Source organism: Oncorhynchus tshawytscha, linkage group LG09 (genome assembly GCF_018296145.1).
Source record: "Oncorhynchus tshawytscha isolate Ot180627B linkage group LG09, Otsh_v2.0, whole genome shotgun sequence".
In the NCBI taxonomy this organism is placed as follows: domain Eukaryota; kingdom Metazoa; phylum Chordata; class Actinopteri; order Salmoniformes; family Salmonidae; genus Oncorhynchus; species Oncorhynchus tshawytscha.
In genome coordinates, this window is record NC_056437.1 from 53,226,850 (window position 1) to 53,243,604 (window position 16,755).

Consider the following 16,755-nt stretch of genomic DNA (forward strand, 5'->3'; position numbering starts at 1 on the left):
AATTGTCATACTTGAGTAAAAGTATAGATACCTTAATAGAAAGTTACTCAAGTAAAAGTGAAAGTCACCCAGTAAAATATTATTTGAGTAAAAGTATTTGGTTTTAAATATACTTACATTTTACTTTTGATACTTAATTTTGAAAATATACTTAAGTATCGAAAGTAAAAGTATAAATCATTTCATATTCCTTATATTAAGCCAAGCAAATTTCCAGATAGCCAGGGGCACTCTCCAACACTCACATTATTTACAAAAGATGCATTTGTGTTTAGTGAGTCTGCCAGAACATAGGCAGTAAGGATGACCACGTGTTCTCTTGATAAGTGTGTGAATTTTACAAATTTCCTGTCCTGCTAAGCATTCAATATATATAACAAGTACTTTGGTTTGTCAGGGAAAATGTTTGGAGTAAAAAGTACAATGTTTTCTTTAGGAATGTAGTTAAGTACAGATACCTCAAAAAATGTAAAGTATTTTTTACTTAAGTACTTTACTCCACTGGTTGACACATTCTGCTCAGAAATCAGCTGTTTAGAATTAGACTATCCAAATTAGACATTTCTAGCCTGGGGAAAGTGACATTAGATTAACCCTTTGTGAAGAAGAAAGGAGAACCTTGGGCTATTGATTGGACATTTCAGAAAAGGTTTTGTTGCAAAGTATCTATGACTTTCAATGTAACCTATGAAGTTGTGTTTAGCTGTGATCCATTTCATTCTCCCACTGTAAATGGCATGGCCTGTAACACTACGCGGTGTGTCATTCTTAGGTGGTGGAGAACCCTGGCCGGCACCAAGGTCACAATGAAGAACCCAGGAGCTGCAGAGAACCAACGGTTGGTGGCGTTATTGGAGGATGCACTGGGCAGGGAGATGCGCCTCTGGAAAGTGCCAGTCTTCAAGAACAGCTGCATTCAGGTATATGGGCTACCATCTTGACTGAGCCTAATGTTTGACACAGTCTGACACATTCACCACACACCCCTGCAAAGTTCTGACCTCTTGATTCTTTCCATCGCACACAGGGTACTGACATTACCCCATTCCAACTGCAAGATGTGATCCTGTGGCTGGGTGAAATGTGCAGACTGTTCAACTTCTGTCAAGAAACATTTGCTCTTGGAGTCTGTGTTCTGAATAGACTTCTAGCAACAGTGAAGGTATGGAAATCCTCTGTTCTTGAAAATAATTCACAGCTCACATTCTGCTAAATTCTAGAGGTGCTAAATCACCTTCTGTTTCAGGCCCCGCCCAAATACCTGAAGTGTATCGCCTTCACCTCTCTGATTCTCTCAGCAAAAATCAATGAGGAGGATGAGGTGGGATTTTTATCTCTTGGAAGTTTTGCAAAACATAATTGAACATAGTGAACATAAGTTTATTCTTTCTTATAATCAAAATAAAACACAACTCTAGTTTAATACAATATGTTTATTAGCTCCCTTGCTGATGTCTGTTGAAACAGGTGATTGGATCAGTCAAGGGCCTTGTTGTGCAGAGCGGATGCAACTTTTCAACAGCGGAGATTCTTCGCATGGAGAGGATCATACTAGATAAGCTGAGCTGGGACCTGTATACCGCAACGCCAATCGACTTCATTCACATCGTAAGTAGCCGTGAACACGTCCTCACTGCTTTGACAGGCTCAAACACGGTACAAAAGCACAAGGGAACACACGCTTCATCTTGTCAAAGATGGCCAATGTTAACTTCTCCCCGATAAGAGTATTGGTCCTAGAAATTGTGCATTGATTTGACTTGTGTCCACCTGTGATATGTCTTTTTCCACACCTGACACCATTGACAAGCGGTCATTTAAAACTTAGTGATTAAGTGCAATTTAGAGCTTACATCAAGCCAAGGCACTTATCTGATTTACCTCCAGTAGTAAAGCAGAAAGTAGAACCCTGTTATTTAACAAGGGGAGAGGCTTTTAAGATATCATTTGTCCAACCCTAACCCACTTCCAATTACAGTCTTAACATAAGATAAATGCCTAGACTTGCCTAGTTTAAAAAGGTTAAATCAAATTCAATTAATTGGACTAGTACTGTGCTGTCATGTATGCATATTTATTTTAATTTAAAAAATGCCATGCTGTATAGATTGTTTATGGCACACTGGAGTTTGACATCTTGGAAAGATCCATACTTTATACTACACACCACAAACTGGAAGTCAAATAAGCATCAAACACTAACTATTACCAGACATATTTCATCCTCAAGTCTAGTAGTAGACGTCTCTGCAATGTTACCATGGCAAACCACAACCATTGGCCAACATCCTTGAACATAATTCTATTGGTGTGAAGTAAAACTTTTAGGGCAGTTTCATTGTTTCACACCAGAGCCAATGTGAGAATTTCCTCAAATTACAACATAAGATTGTTCTGAATACTGAAACATTTCAGAGATTGATGAATGTCTCACCAGTTAGTTGTGAGTAGATTATAGTTTAATCCATAAGAGCTATTCCATATTGTCCTAGCTCACAATAGGTTTATTACAAAAATACAAGTATTGTAGAATTCAAAAAAGAAACATGATACAAAGAAAATCTAGTTAAATAAAAATAAATTCTCTAATACTTTTCAAATAAACTTTCCAACAATTACATTCCCCTGAAAATGTACTTTGCATTCAGCAAACGAAATAGTGGTCATATCGCCATTGTCTTTCAAACAACAATGGGTACTACAGGAATATTGTCACATACTTTCCACCATAACACAGTTGTATGATTGAGCTGTGGATTCAAAGATGAGCTCTTTCAACATTTCCACTAGATCTGTTTAAACGACAACCTGAAATTCTAAAGTTTTTTTCCTTTGCTCAAACAACATGGCTGACTATTTGCTAAAGAGTGGAGACATGCAAATGCATTCACAATTTTGTGACAAAGAAGATTAAAAAAAGGTTTGGGCATTACAAATGTAGCCCCCCCATGTTGGTTTTACACTAACAGTCTTAAAACAGGGAGACAGACTAGCACTGCACACAGCAAAGAGGGCATCACACCCCAGGCAAGGAAAGGGGGCAGATGGGGGGGGTTACTAAGAAGATCATGTAATATGGGAATGGCTGTTAAAGAGAAGATGTGGAAAGTTGTCCGTGATCGGTATGAATTGTGACGAATGAATGAATGAATGAAACAATGGATATGTATTAATGATGGTCTCCATCTTCTGTATTTTGTGATTATTGCAGTTCCATGCCCTGTTGATCTCTGGCCACCCCCACCTTTCGTCTGTGGGTGCTCATTCTCAGAAGAGGCCTTGCCTCCAGGCGGCATTGTGGACTAGGCAGGTGCAGCACTGTATGGCCTGCCACCAGCTATCACAGTTCAAGGGCTCCACACTAGCCTTGGCCATCATTACCTTGGAGTTGGAGAGGCTCACCCCAGACTGGTTCTCAGTCTTTACCGATCTGCTGAAGAAAGCACAGGTAAGACACGCCACATCTCCCAATGGCGCTATCACCACCCCTCACACTGTTCAAAACACTTGGCTGTTTGCTGTCATGCTTTTGTGTTTGCAGTGTAGTTATGCAACCAAGTTGGTGCTCATGTAAGTAAACATTAGGGAAGTATGTTGGACCATATTACAAGTCAAAAGTTGACACACCTACTCATTGCAGGGTTTTTCTTTGATTGTAATATTTTCTACATTGTAGAATAATAGCGAAGACATCAAAACTATGAAATAACACATGGAATCATGTAGTAACCAAAAGTTACCCTTTGCCTTTGACAGCTTTACACACTCTTGGCATTCTCTCAACCAGCTTCACCTGGAATGCTTTTCCAACAGTCTTGAAGGAGTTCCCACATATGCTGAGGACTTGTTGGCTGTTTTTCCTTCACTATGCGATCAAACTCATCCCAAACCATCTCAATTGGGTTGAAGTCGGGTGATTGTGGAGGCCAGGTCATCTGATGCAGCACCATCACTCTCCTTGGTCAAATAGCTGTTACCCAGCCTGAAGGTGTGTTGTGTCATTGTCCTGTTGAAAAACAAATGATAGTACCACTAAGCGCAAACCAGACTGGATGGTGTATCAATGCAGAATGCTGTGGTAGCCATGCTGGTTAAGTGTGCCTTGAATTCTAAATAAATCAAAGATAATGTCACCAGCAAAGCACCATCACACCTCCTCCATGCTTCACGGTGGGAACCACACATGCAGAGATCATCCGTTCACCTACTCTGCATCTCACAAAGAGGGAACCAAAAATATTACATTTGGACTCATCAGATCAAAGGACAGATTTCCACCGGTCTAATGTCCATTGCTCATGTTTCTTGGCCCAAGCAAGTCTCTTCTTCTTCTAATTAGTGTCCTTTAGTGGTGGTTTCTTCGCAGCAAATCGACCATGAAGGCCTGAGTCTCCTCTGAACAGTTGATGTTGAGATGTGTCTACTTGAACTCTGAAGCATTTATTTGGGCTGCAATCTGAGGCTGGTAACTCTAATGAACTTATCCTCTGCAGCAGCAGTAACTCTGGGTCTTTCTTTCCTGTGGTGATCCTCATGAGAGCCAGTTTCATCATAGCGCTTGATGGTTTTTGCAACTGCGCTTGAAGAAACGTTCAAAGTTCTTAAAATGTTCTGTACTGACTGACCTTCAAGTCTTAAAGTAATGATGGGCTGTCATTTCTCTTTGCTTATTTTAGCTGTTCTTGCCATATTATGGACTTTTGCCAAATAGAGCTATCTTCTGTACACCACCACCTACCTTGTCACAACACAACTGATTGACTCAAATGCATTAAGGAAAAACATTCCACAACTTAACTTTTAACAAGGCACACCTGTTAATTGAATTGCATTCCAGGTGACTACCTCATGAAGCTGGTTGGGAGAATGCCAAGAGTGTGCAAAGCTGTCAAGGCAAATGGTGGCTACTTTGAAGAATCTCAAATATATTTTGATTTGTTTAACACTTTTTTTGGTTCCCACATGTGTTATTTCATAGTTTTGATGTCTTCACTATTATTCTAAAATGTAGAAAAATAGTAAAAATAAATAAAAATAAAAATAAAGAAACTGAGTAGGTGTCCAAACCTTTGACAGGTACTATAAATCTTTCTTTCAGTTCACAATAACACCTTCTTTCTCACTTTTCTTTTGTATTTGGTCTTTGTATTTGTACGTTCCTGTTTTTTTAAATTTTATTGCCATCCATAACATTTTTTATATTTCAATCTTATTTTTTATTACAGGTGAGTTAAAAACAATGGAACCCACACAATCGGCATTTCTCATAAGGTGTTTTTATTTTTTACTAAACCTGTTTGCCATGTCTGAGGAAATCACTGTGAGTTTTTCTGCTCCAGATTCAGAGCATGGAGTTCATCCACTGCAAGGAGATGGTAGACGAATACCTCACCAGCCTGGAATTCTCCCTACCAGCCAATGCAGTGTACATATTTGACAGCACCAAGATGACCAAGCTTCAGGATGAGGTGTCCTGGGAGCCTGCGGGCAAACCGGGTCTCGGGCAGACCAGGAGGGGAAAAGGAAGCCAGGGGGAGGGGGATACAGACAAGTTCTACGATGGTTTTAGGTGCCTATACAACGAGGGGTTGGCTCTGGAGGTCGATGGGGACAGTGATACTAATATCCTCCATGAGGCCAACCAGAAGAATGTGTCCCCCTGCCCACCTCTCCACCCTGCTGTGAGCTAATATCCTGTTGGACTGAACCTGTCTGCATGTGTTGGGGATTGTTTTTATTTAGTTGAGGACCAAGAATACCTTGTCAGGAACTTGGTATTGCCTCTTCCATGACCTATTCAGCACTTTGATATTTAGAGGAGCTTTTTATATACATATAATTTTATAATTATATTTTTCAAGACTCATCTTTTGTTTTTACTTTGTTGTACTAAAACATGTTTGTTCTGTTGACCTTTCAAACAAGTTAATCACTATAGCTACTTTTACAAAATGCTTTGATTACAAATGACAGTGCAGCAAAGACATGGAATTCTTTCATTTTAAAGCTAGTCACATCTCAATGTGTGGAACTGTTATAACGTGCCTCTTTACTTACCACATTGAACTGATGTGTTATAGTTATACAGTGGAGTATTGTAGTACTTTCAACTGTGAAATACATTTTTTTTGTGTGTGAAGTTATAACGTAAATCGTGTTCCGTCGTTGATGTTACACTGTTTTCCAAAGTGAAAAGCGTTCATTTCTTATCTCTTTGGTTGTCAGAAAAGGCAGCTATGTTACTGTTATGTTATCTCCAGAATAAAAGCTATGACAAACGTTCAATTTCATGACCACCATCTCTTCTTTGTAACTGAAACAAGAAGATCTATGAGTTTTCAATAAGCTGTCCACATGTATCCATCCCTTTCTGCCCATCATAACCTTAAAAGTTGTATGTAGACCCAGAAAAAAAAAAATGTATTCTATGCACAAATTCTATGAAGTCTGCTGTTTCAATTGTTCATGGTAAATGGATGACAGCTCTCTGTTCTACTTCAGGTTGGTTCAAGACCACAATGTACCAGCCTTTCGTAAACTTTTTTGTTGTAAATCATGTGGTGGGGGAGAACGCACACAGCAACTTCCTCTTTCACTCTTGTTTACTTCTTAATAGAAGAGGGTTATACTTTTTACTGTAAGGCTAAGATGGGCTCTCTCCATTTTGTTCTGTTGGTCTACAACTTATATAATTAGTGTACAGATGCCAGATCTTAACTTAAATCTCTCTCGTTGCAGATAACTTTTCTGATGCAACAGGAAATTCAAATGAGCCTTGTGATTGGCTAAACATGAGCAGTTCTCTTTTTCCGTTCTGAGGCAGTCAAAGTCCTTGGGATCATGGCTTGCTATCTTAGGGTGTTTTCACATACACTACATGGCCAACAGTATGTGGACAACTGCTTGTCAAACATATTCCAAAATCATGGTCATTAATATGGCGTTGGTCCACCCTTTGCTGCTGTAACAGCCTTAAACACCCTTGACTCTTCTGGGAAGGTTTTCCACTAAATGTTGGAACATTGCTGCAGGGACTTGCTTCCATTCAGCCACAAGAGCATTAGTGAGGTTGGGTACTGATGTTGGGCAATTAGGACTGGCTCGCAGTTGGCATTCTAATTCCTCCCAAAGGTGTCCGACGGGGTTGAGGTCAGGGCTCTGTGGAGGCCAGTCAACTTCTTATACACCGATCGACAAACCATTTCTGTTTGGACCTCGCATTGTGCACGGCGGGGGCATTGTCATGCTGGAACTGGAAAGGGCCTCTTCCAAACTGATGCCACAAAGTTAAAATCAAATCACATTTTATTGGTTGCATAAATGTTTAGCAGATGTTATTGCAGGTGTAACAAAATGCTTATGTTCCTTGCTCCAACAGTGCAGTAATATCAAATCTAAAAAGTAAAAGAATGGAATTAAGAAATGTAGAAATATTAAGAGGAGCAAGTAGTCCGTAGTAGAAATACAGGACCAGTCAAAAGTTTGTACACACCTACTCATTCAAGAGTTATCCTTTTATGTTGACTATTTTCTACAATGTAGAATAATAGTGAAGACATCAAAACTATGGAATAACACATACGGAATCATGTACAGTAGTAACCAAAAAACTGTTAATCACTAATATATTTTATATTCTTCAAAGTAGCCACCCTTCACCTTGATGACAGTTTTGCACACTCTTGGCATTCTCTCAACCAGCGTCACGAGGAATGCTTTTCCAACAGTCTTGAAGGAGTTCCCACATAAACTACCAGTCAAAAGTCTTAGAACACCTACTCATTCAAGGGTTTGTTTTTATTTTTTACTATTTTCTACATTGTAGAATAATAGTGAAGACATCAAAACTATGAAATAACACATATGGAATCATGTAGTCATCAAAAAAGTGTTAAACAAATCACAAATATATTTTATATTTGAGATTCTTCAAAGTAGCCACCCCTTGACTTGATGACAGCTTTGCACACTTGGCATTCTCTCAACCAGCTTCACCTGGAATGCTTTTCCAACAGGCTTGAAGGAGTTCCCACATATGCTGAGCACTTGTGCGTCTTGTGACCGCTGCTTTTCTTTCTCTGCGGTCCGATACATCCCAAACCATCTCAATTTGGTTGAGGTAGGAGGATTGTGGAGGACAGGTCATCTGATGCAGCACTCCATCACTCTCCTTATTTGTAAAATAGCCCTTACACAGCCTGGAAATGTGTAGGGACATTGTCCTGTTAAAAAACAAATGATAGTTCCACTAAGCCCAAATCAGATGGTATGGCGTATCACAGGCAGTGTCACCAGCAAAGCACTCCCGCACCCTAACGCCTCCTCCATGTTTTATGGTGGGAAATACACATGCGGAGATCATACGTTCACCCACACGCGTCTCTTACTCTGCACCCTGATCTCTCTTTTGACGAACATATCAAGACTGTTTCAAGGACGGCTTTTTTTCCATTTACGTAACATTGCAAAAATCAGAAATGTTCTGTCCAAAAATGATGCAGAAAGGTTGGTCCATGCTTTTGTTGCTTCTAGGTTAGACTACTGCAATGCTCTACTTTCCAGCTACCCGGATAAAGCACTAAATAAACTTCAGTTAGTGCTAAATACGGCTGCTAGAATCCTGACTAGAACCAAAAAATGTGATCATATTACTCCAGTGCTAGCCTCCCTACACTGGCTTCCTGTTAAGGCAAGGGCTGATTTCAAGGTTTTACTGCTAACCTACAAAGCATTACATGGGCTTGGTCCTACCTATCTTTCCGATTTGGTCCTGCTGTACATACTACACGTACGCTGTGGTCACAAGACGCAGGCCTCCTAATTGTCCCTAGAATTTCTAAGCAAACAGCTGGAGGCAGGGCTTTCTCCTATAGAACTCAATTTTTATGGAATGGTCTGCCTACCCATGTGACAGACGCAGACTCGGTCTCAACCTTTAAGTCTCTATTGAAGACTCATCTCTTCAAAAGGTCCTATGATTGAGTGTAGTCTGGCCCAGGAGTGTGAAGGTGAACGGAAAGGCACTGGAGCAACGAACAGCCCTTGCTGTTTCTGCCTGGCCGGTTCCCCTCTCTCCACTGGGATTATCTGCCTCTAACCCTATTACAGGGGCTGAGTCACTGGCTTACTGGTGCTCTTCCATGCCATCCCTAGGCGTTGTGCGTCACTTGAGAAGGTTGAGTCTGGGTTGGCGCCCCCCCTTGGGTTGTGCCGTGGTGGAGATCTTTGTAGGCTATACTCGGCCTTGTCTGAGGATGGTAAGTTGGTGGTTGAAGATATCCCTCTAGTGGTGTGGGGGCTGTGCTTTGGCAAAGTGGGTGGGGTTATATCCTGCCTGTTTGGCACTGTCCGGGGGTATCATCGGATGGGGCCACAGTGTCTCCTGGCCCCATCTGTGTCAGCCTCCAGTATTTATGCTGCAGTAGGTTATGTGTCGGGGGGCTGGGGTCAGTCTGTTATATCTGGAGTATTTCTCCTGTCTTATCCGGTGTCCTGTGTGAATTTAAGTATGCTCTCTCTAATTCTTTATTTCTCTCTTTCTTTCTCCCTCTCTCTCTCGGAGGACCTGAGCCCTAGGACCATGCCTCAGGACTACCTGGCATGATGACTCCTTGTTGTCCCCAGTCCACCTGGCTGCTGCTCCAGTTTCAACTGTTCTGCCTGCGGCTATGGAACCCTGACCTGTTCACTGTGATTACTACTATTTGACCATGCTGGTCATTTATGAACATTTGAACATCTTGGCCATGTTCTGTTATAATCTCCACCCGGCACAGCCAGAAGAAGACTGGCCACCCCTCATAGCCTGGTTCCTCTCTAGGTTTTTTCCTAGGTTTTGGCCTTTCTAGGGAGTTTATCCTAGCCACCGTGCTTCTACACCTGCATTGCTTGCTGTTTGGGGCTTTTAGGCTGGGTTTCTGTACAGCACTTTAATATATCAGCTGATGTAAGAAGGGCTATATAAGTAAATTTGATTTGATTTTGAAATAGACAGCGGTTGGAACCAAAAATCTCAAATTTGGACTCCAGACCAAAGGAAAAATGTCCACTGGTCTAATGTCCATTGCTCATGTTTCTTGGCCCAAGCAAGTCTCTTTCTCTTATTGGTGTCCTTTAGTAGTAGTTCCTTTGCAGCAATTCAATTATGAAGGCCTGATTCACACAGTCTCCTCTGAACAGTTGATGTTGAGATGTGTCTGTTACTTGAACTCTGTGAAGCATTTATTTGGGCTGCAATCTGAGGTGCAGTTAACTCAAATGAACTTATCCTCCGCAGCAGAGGTAACTCTGGGTCTTCCTTTCCTGTGGTGGTCCTCATGAAAGCCATTTTCATCATAGCGCTTGATGGTTTTTGTGACTGCACTTGAAGAAACTTTCAAAGTCCTTGAAATGTTCCGCATTGACTTTCATGTCTTAAAGTAATGATGGGCTGTCGTTTCTCTTTGCTTGTTTGAGCTGTTCTTGCCATAATTTACCAAATAGGGCTATCTTCTGTATACCACCCCTACATTGTCACAACACAACTCATTTGCTCAAACACATTAAGGAAAGGAATTCCACAAATTAACAAGACACACGTGATAATTGAAATTAAGCTGGTTGAGAGAACGCCAAGAGTGTGCATAGCTGTCATCAAGGCAAAGGGTGGCTACTTTGAAGAATGTCAAATGTATTTTGATTTGTTTTACACTTTTTTGGTTACTACATGATTCCATGTGTGTTAAGTCATAGTTTTGATGTCTTCACTATTATTCTGCAATGTAGAAAATAGTAAAGAATTAAGAAAAACCCTTGAATGAGTAGGTGTGTCCAAACTTTTTACTGGATATATATATATATATATATATAAACTTTTTACTGGATATAAATATATATATATATATAGTATATCTGAAGAAAACATGGATAGAATAGTGTATGTACAGCAATAGTTGAATAGGATGGACTTGACTAGAATACAGCATATTCAGGGCATTCAGAAAGTATTCAGCCCCCTCACTCTTTCCACAGTTACGTTACAGCTTTATTCTAAAATTGATTCAATTATCATTTTTTCCTCCTCAACCTACACACAATACCCCATAATGACAAGAGAAAACAGGTTTCTGACATTTTTGCAAATGCATAAAACCTTCAAAAACATAAATACCTTATTTATTTAAGTTTTCAGACACTTTGCTAAGAGACTCAAAATTGAGCTCAGGTGCATCCGGTTTCCATTGATCATTCTTGAGATGTTTCTACAACTTGATTGGAGTCCACCTGTGCTCAATTCAATTGATTAGACATTATTTGGAAAGGCACACACCTGTCTATGTAAGGTCCCACAGTTGACAGTGCATGTCAGAGCAAAAACTAAGCCATGAGGTCGAAAACATTGTCCATAGAGCTCAGAGGCAGGAATTTGTCGAGGCACAGATCTGGGGAAGGGTACCAAGAAATGTCTGCAGCATTGAAGGTCCCCAAGAACACAGTGGCCTCCATCATTCTTAAATGGAAGAAGTTTGGAACCACCAAGACTCTTCCTAGAGCTGACTGCCCAGGCAAAATGAGCAATCGGGGGAGATCGGCCTTGGTCAGAAGGACAACCATCTCTGCAGCACTCCACCAAATCAGGCCTTTATGGCCAGACTGAAACACCTAAAACACTCAGATCATGATGAAACCAAGATTAAACTCTTTGGTCTGAATGCCAAGAGTCATGTCTGGAGGAAACCAGGCACCGTTCATTACCTGGCCAATACCATCCCTAAGGTAAAGCATGGTGGTGGCAGCATCACCGGCAGGGACTGGGAGAAACGTCAGGATCAAGGGAAAGATGAACGGAGAAAAGTAGAGAGAGATCCTTGATGAAAACCTGCTCCAGAGCGCTCAGGACCTCAACCTGGGGCGAAGGTTCACCTTCCAACAGGACAACAACCCTACGCACACAGCCAAGACAACACAGGAGTGGCTTCGGGACAAGTCTCTGAATGTACTTGAGTGACCCAACCAGAGCCCAGACTTGAACCCTGATCAAACATCTCTGGAGAGACATGAAAATAGCTGTGCAGCGACGCTCCCTGTCCAACCTGACAGAGCTCGAGAGGATCTGCAGAGAAGAATGGGACAATCCCCCCAAATACAGGTGTGCCAAGCTTGTAGTCATTGTTCCATTGAAAGTATCTATATCCACATATCCTATATCGCCACTGCTCCAAAACCGCCATAAAAAAGTCAGACTACGGTTTGCAACTGCACATGGGGACAAAGATCATACTTTTTGGAGAAATGTCCTCTGGTCTGATGAAACAAAAATAGTCATTATGGCCAAACAGTTCTATCGTTATGTTTGGAGGAAAAAGCGGGAGGCTTGCAAGCCGAAGAACACCATCCCAACCGTGAAGCACAGGGGTGGCAGCATCATGTTGTGGGGGTGCTTTGCTGCAGGAGGGACTGGTGAACTTCACAAAATAGATGGCATCATGAGGGAGGAGAATGATGTGGATATACTGAAGCAACATCTCAAGACATCAGTCAGGAAGATAAAGCATGTTCGCAAATGGACAATGACCCCAAGCATACTTCCAAAGTTGTGGCAAAATGGCTTAACTTCTTGGGATAGGGGGCAGCATTTTCACTCTTGGATGAATAGCGTGCCAAGAGTGAACTGCCTCCTACTCAGTCCCAGATGCAAATATATGCATATTAGTATTAGTATTGGATAAAAAAACACTCTGAGGTTTCTAAAACTGTTTGAATGATGTCTGTGAGTATAACAGAACTCATATGGCAGGCAAAAACCTGAGAAAAAATCCAAACAGGAAGAGGGAAATCTAAGGTTTGTAGTTTTTGAACTCAGCCCCTATCGAATTCACAGTGGGATATGGGTTATTTTGCACTTCCTAGGGCTTCCACTAGATGTCAACCATCTTTAGAATGTTGTTTCAGGCTTCTCGTGTAAAGGGGGGCCGGATGGGAGCTGTTTGCCTAAGGGGTCTGCCAGCAGCCTCGTTCTCGGTCACGCGCATTTCACGTGAGAGGTATCTCTCGTTCCATTGCTTTTCTACAGACAATGGAATTCTCTGGTTGGAACATTATTGAACATTTATGATAAAAACATCCTAAAGATTGATTCCATACTTAGTTTGACAAGTTTCTTCGACCTGTAATATAACTTTTTGAATTTTTCGTCCCACTGGACCTGAACGCGCTTTTGGATTTGTTTACCAAACGCCCTAACAAAAGAAGCTATTTGGACATAAATGGACATTATCGAACAAAACAAGCATTTATTGTGGAACTGCGATTACTGGGAGTGCATTCTGATGAAGATCATCAAAGGTAAGTGAATATTTATAAAGCTATTTATGACTAATGTTGACTGCGCAACATGGAGGATATTTATTTTGGCTGGTTTGGGCTCTGAGCACTGTTCTCAGATTATGCTTTTTCCGTAAAAAAATTTTTTTTTAAATCGGACACAGCGGTTGCATTAAGGAGAAGTGTATCTAAAGTTTCATGCATAACACTTGAATTTTCATCAACATTTATAATGAGTATTTCTGTGAATTCATGTGGCTCTCTGCAATATCACTGCATGTTTTGGAACTTCTGAACATAACACGCCAATGTAAAATAAGATTTTTGGATATAAATATTACCTTTACCGAACAAAACATACATGTATTGTGTAACATGAAGTCCTATGAGTGTCATCTGATGATCATCAAAGGTTAGTGATTAATTTTCTCTATTTGTGCATTTTGTGACTCCTCTCTTTGGCTGGAAAAATTGCTGGGTTTTTCTGTGAGTTGGTGGTGACCTAACATAATCGTTTGTGGAGCTGTCGCTGTAAAGCATTTTTTAAATCCGACACTGTGGCTGGATTGACGAGAATTTTATATTTAAAATGGTGCCTAATACATGTATGTTTGAGAAATTTGATTTATGAGATTTCTGTTGATTTGTCCCAGTAGGTTAAGGACAACAAAGTCAAGGTATTGGAGTGGCCATCACAAAGCCCTGACCTCAATCCCATAGAAAATGTATGGGCAGAACTAAAAAAGTGTGTGCGAGCAAAGAGGCCTACAAACCTGACTCAGTTACACCAGCTCTGTCAGGAGGAATGGGCCAACATTCACCCAACTTATTGTGGGAAGCTTATGGAACTTTTGACCCAAGTTAAACAATTTTAAAGGCAATGCTACCAAATACTATTTGAGTATATGTACTGGGAATGTGATGAAAGAAATAAAAGCTGAAATAAATCATTCTCTCTACTATTATTCTGACATTTCACATTTTTAAAATAAAGTGGTGATCCTAACTGACCTAAAAACAGGGAATTTTTACTAGGATTAAATGTCAGGAATTGTGGAAAAACTGCATTTAAATGTATTTGGCTAAGGTGTATGTAAACTTCCAACTTCAACTGTAAATGTGATAGTATTATTTTTAATACATTTGCAAAAATGTCTAAAACCTGTTTTTGTTTTGTCATTATGGGGTATTGTGTATAGATTGTTTTTCCCCACTCATCAATTTCATCCATTTTAGAATAAGGATGTAACATAACAAAATGTGGAAAAAGTGAAGGAGTCTGAATACACTGTACATATGAAATGGGTAAAACAAAAAGGAAAATGCCGCACACTGCTGCTCATGCACCCAGGTGATATTTATTAACAACGTTTCAACCCTTAGGTCTTCATCAGGCATCCATATCCCAGGTGGTGGTGGAAGGTCTTATATATATATATATATATATATATATATATATATATATATATATATATATATATATATATATATATATATATATATATATATATATATATATATATATATATATATATATATATATATATATATATATATATATATATATATAGGGGCAGTACTCAGTGACATCGCATTAATTTCTGTTTTCCATGAGTTTGCCTGCAACTCCAGCACCTGCGGAACGTACCTGGATGTGCTTATGTTCTTCAGCTTTTGTACTAAAACAGTATGTTTACACATGTTTAAACATTATTAAAGTGACTAGGGTTCCATGTCTATCTACACAGGGCAGCAGGGCTAAATAACCCGGAGGTAGCTGACCAGCTCCCCCGGGACTGCCACGCAGAACAGAAGAAAATATCAGCGCATGGCAAGGAGCTCGAGATTTGCCCATGGAGCTAACAGGGAAAATTCTAGAAAGTTGAGTGAAGTTAACACTATCAATGGTTCTTTACTGTGCCAATTGTGATCGAATCAACGCGATATTAGCCACTTTTAATGCAACATACCGAAACAAAACGAACTATGCAAGAGATTTTGTTGTAGGAAGAACGCATCGGGGTAGGATTCTATTGCGCACGACTCAGCCCGTACTCTACACAGACCAGTGCGATATTTTGAGACAGGCTTGAATAAGCTAAGTAGTCGATAGGCAGAGGGTAGAATAATTAATTTTTCTCTGTAATAATGGTAAGGGAATAACAATGCATTTTATTTTGTTAATTGGTTTCTTGCATCAAACATTTGTTACCTTAATGTCAAGCTCTGCATATTGTTTTTCAAAAGTCTCATGGAATGTAGGCCTACATTGAACACCACACATTGGCTGTTACTGTAGACTGCCATTTCCATGTTAAAATGTTATGGGATGCATTTTCTCCATTGTTTTTGATGGTAGGCGACTCTGGTAGGCCTACATTATGATCAAATAGCCACAGTAGCATAAAGCCAATGTTAAAACAAACTTAAAGTGGGTAAAGCCTTAGTGTTGTCCAAGCAGGAAGTTGCACATCATTTTCACAACGTTCAAGTTTGCGCTCAGCAGAGCTGAAATATGTTCGGTGTCAATATAAAGTTTGGGAAACATTGCTAGTGACAGTGACTTGTTGTCCAACAAATGTGTCTTCTGCATTTAACCCAACCCCTCTGAATCAGAGCGGTGTGGGGGGCTGCCATAATCAACATCCACGTCTTCAGGCCCGGGGAACAGTGGGTTAACTGCCTTGCTCAGGGGCAGAACGACAAGATTTTTACCTTGTCAGCTCGGGGATTTAATCCAGTAACCTTTCGGTTACTGGCCCAACGTTCTAACCACTAGGCTATCTGCCACCTGGGTGGAGGCCGGCTAATGACGGCTATTTAATAGTCTGATGGTAGCGGCCTCCCGAGTGGTCTAAGGTGTTAGCTGTGCCACTAGAGATTCTGGGTTCGGGTCCAGGCTCTGTTGCAGCCAGCTGTGACCGGGAGACCCTTGGGGCAGCGCACAATTGACCCAGCGTCGTCCGGGTTAGAGGAGGGTTTGGCCGGCAGGGATGTCCTTGTCCCATCGCACACTAGTGACTCCTGTGGCGGGCCAGGCACAGTGCACGCTGACACGGTTGCCAGGTGCACGGTGTTTCCTCCAACACATTGGTGCGGCTGTCTTCCAGGTTAATTGGGCATTGTGTCAAGAAACGGTGCAGGTTGGTTGGGTTGTGTTTCGGGGGACGCACGGCTCTCGATCTTCGCCTCTCGATCTTCGCCTCTCCTGAGTCCGTATGGGAGTTGCAGCGATGCGACAAGATAAATACCACAAAATTGGGGAGAAAACGGGGTAAAAAAAAAAATATGAAAAAAAGTTAGAAGCTGTTTTTCCGTCTCTCTATCCAAGCTTTGATGCACCTGTACTGACCTTGCCTTCTGGATGATAGCTGGGTGAATAGGCCATGGCTGAGGTCCTTGATGATCTTGTTGGCACAGGATCGCCTAGAATGTCATTGTATGCTGTAGTGT

General features: G+C 40.9%; 1 protein-coding gene across 1 annotated transcript in view; it reads right to left on the bottom strand.

The window, feature by feature from the left end:
- Positions 1–2,055: 2,055 nt before the first annotated feature.
- LOC112258116 (septin-8-A) overlaps positions 2,056–16,755 on the bottom strand; it is a 50,670-nt gene continuing 35,970 nt past the window's right edge. The window contains exon 10 of the mRNA XM_024432242.2: positions 2,056–3,430. Coding sequence (XP_024288010.1) covers positions 3,268–3,430 — 163 coding nt within the window. The 3' untranslated portion in view covers positions 2,056–3,267. The remainder of the gene's footprint in view (positions 3,431–16,755) is intronic.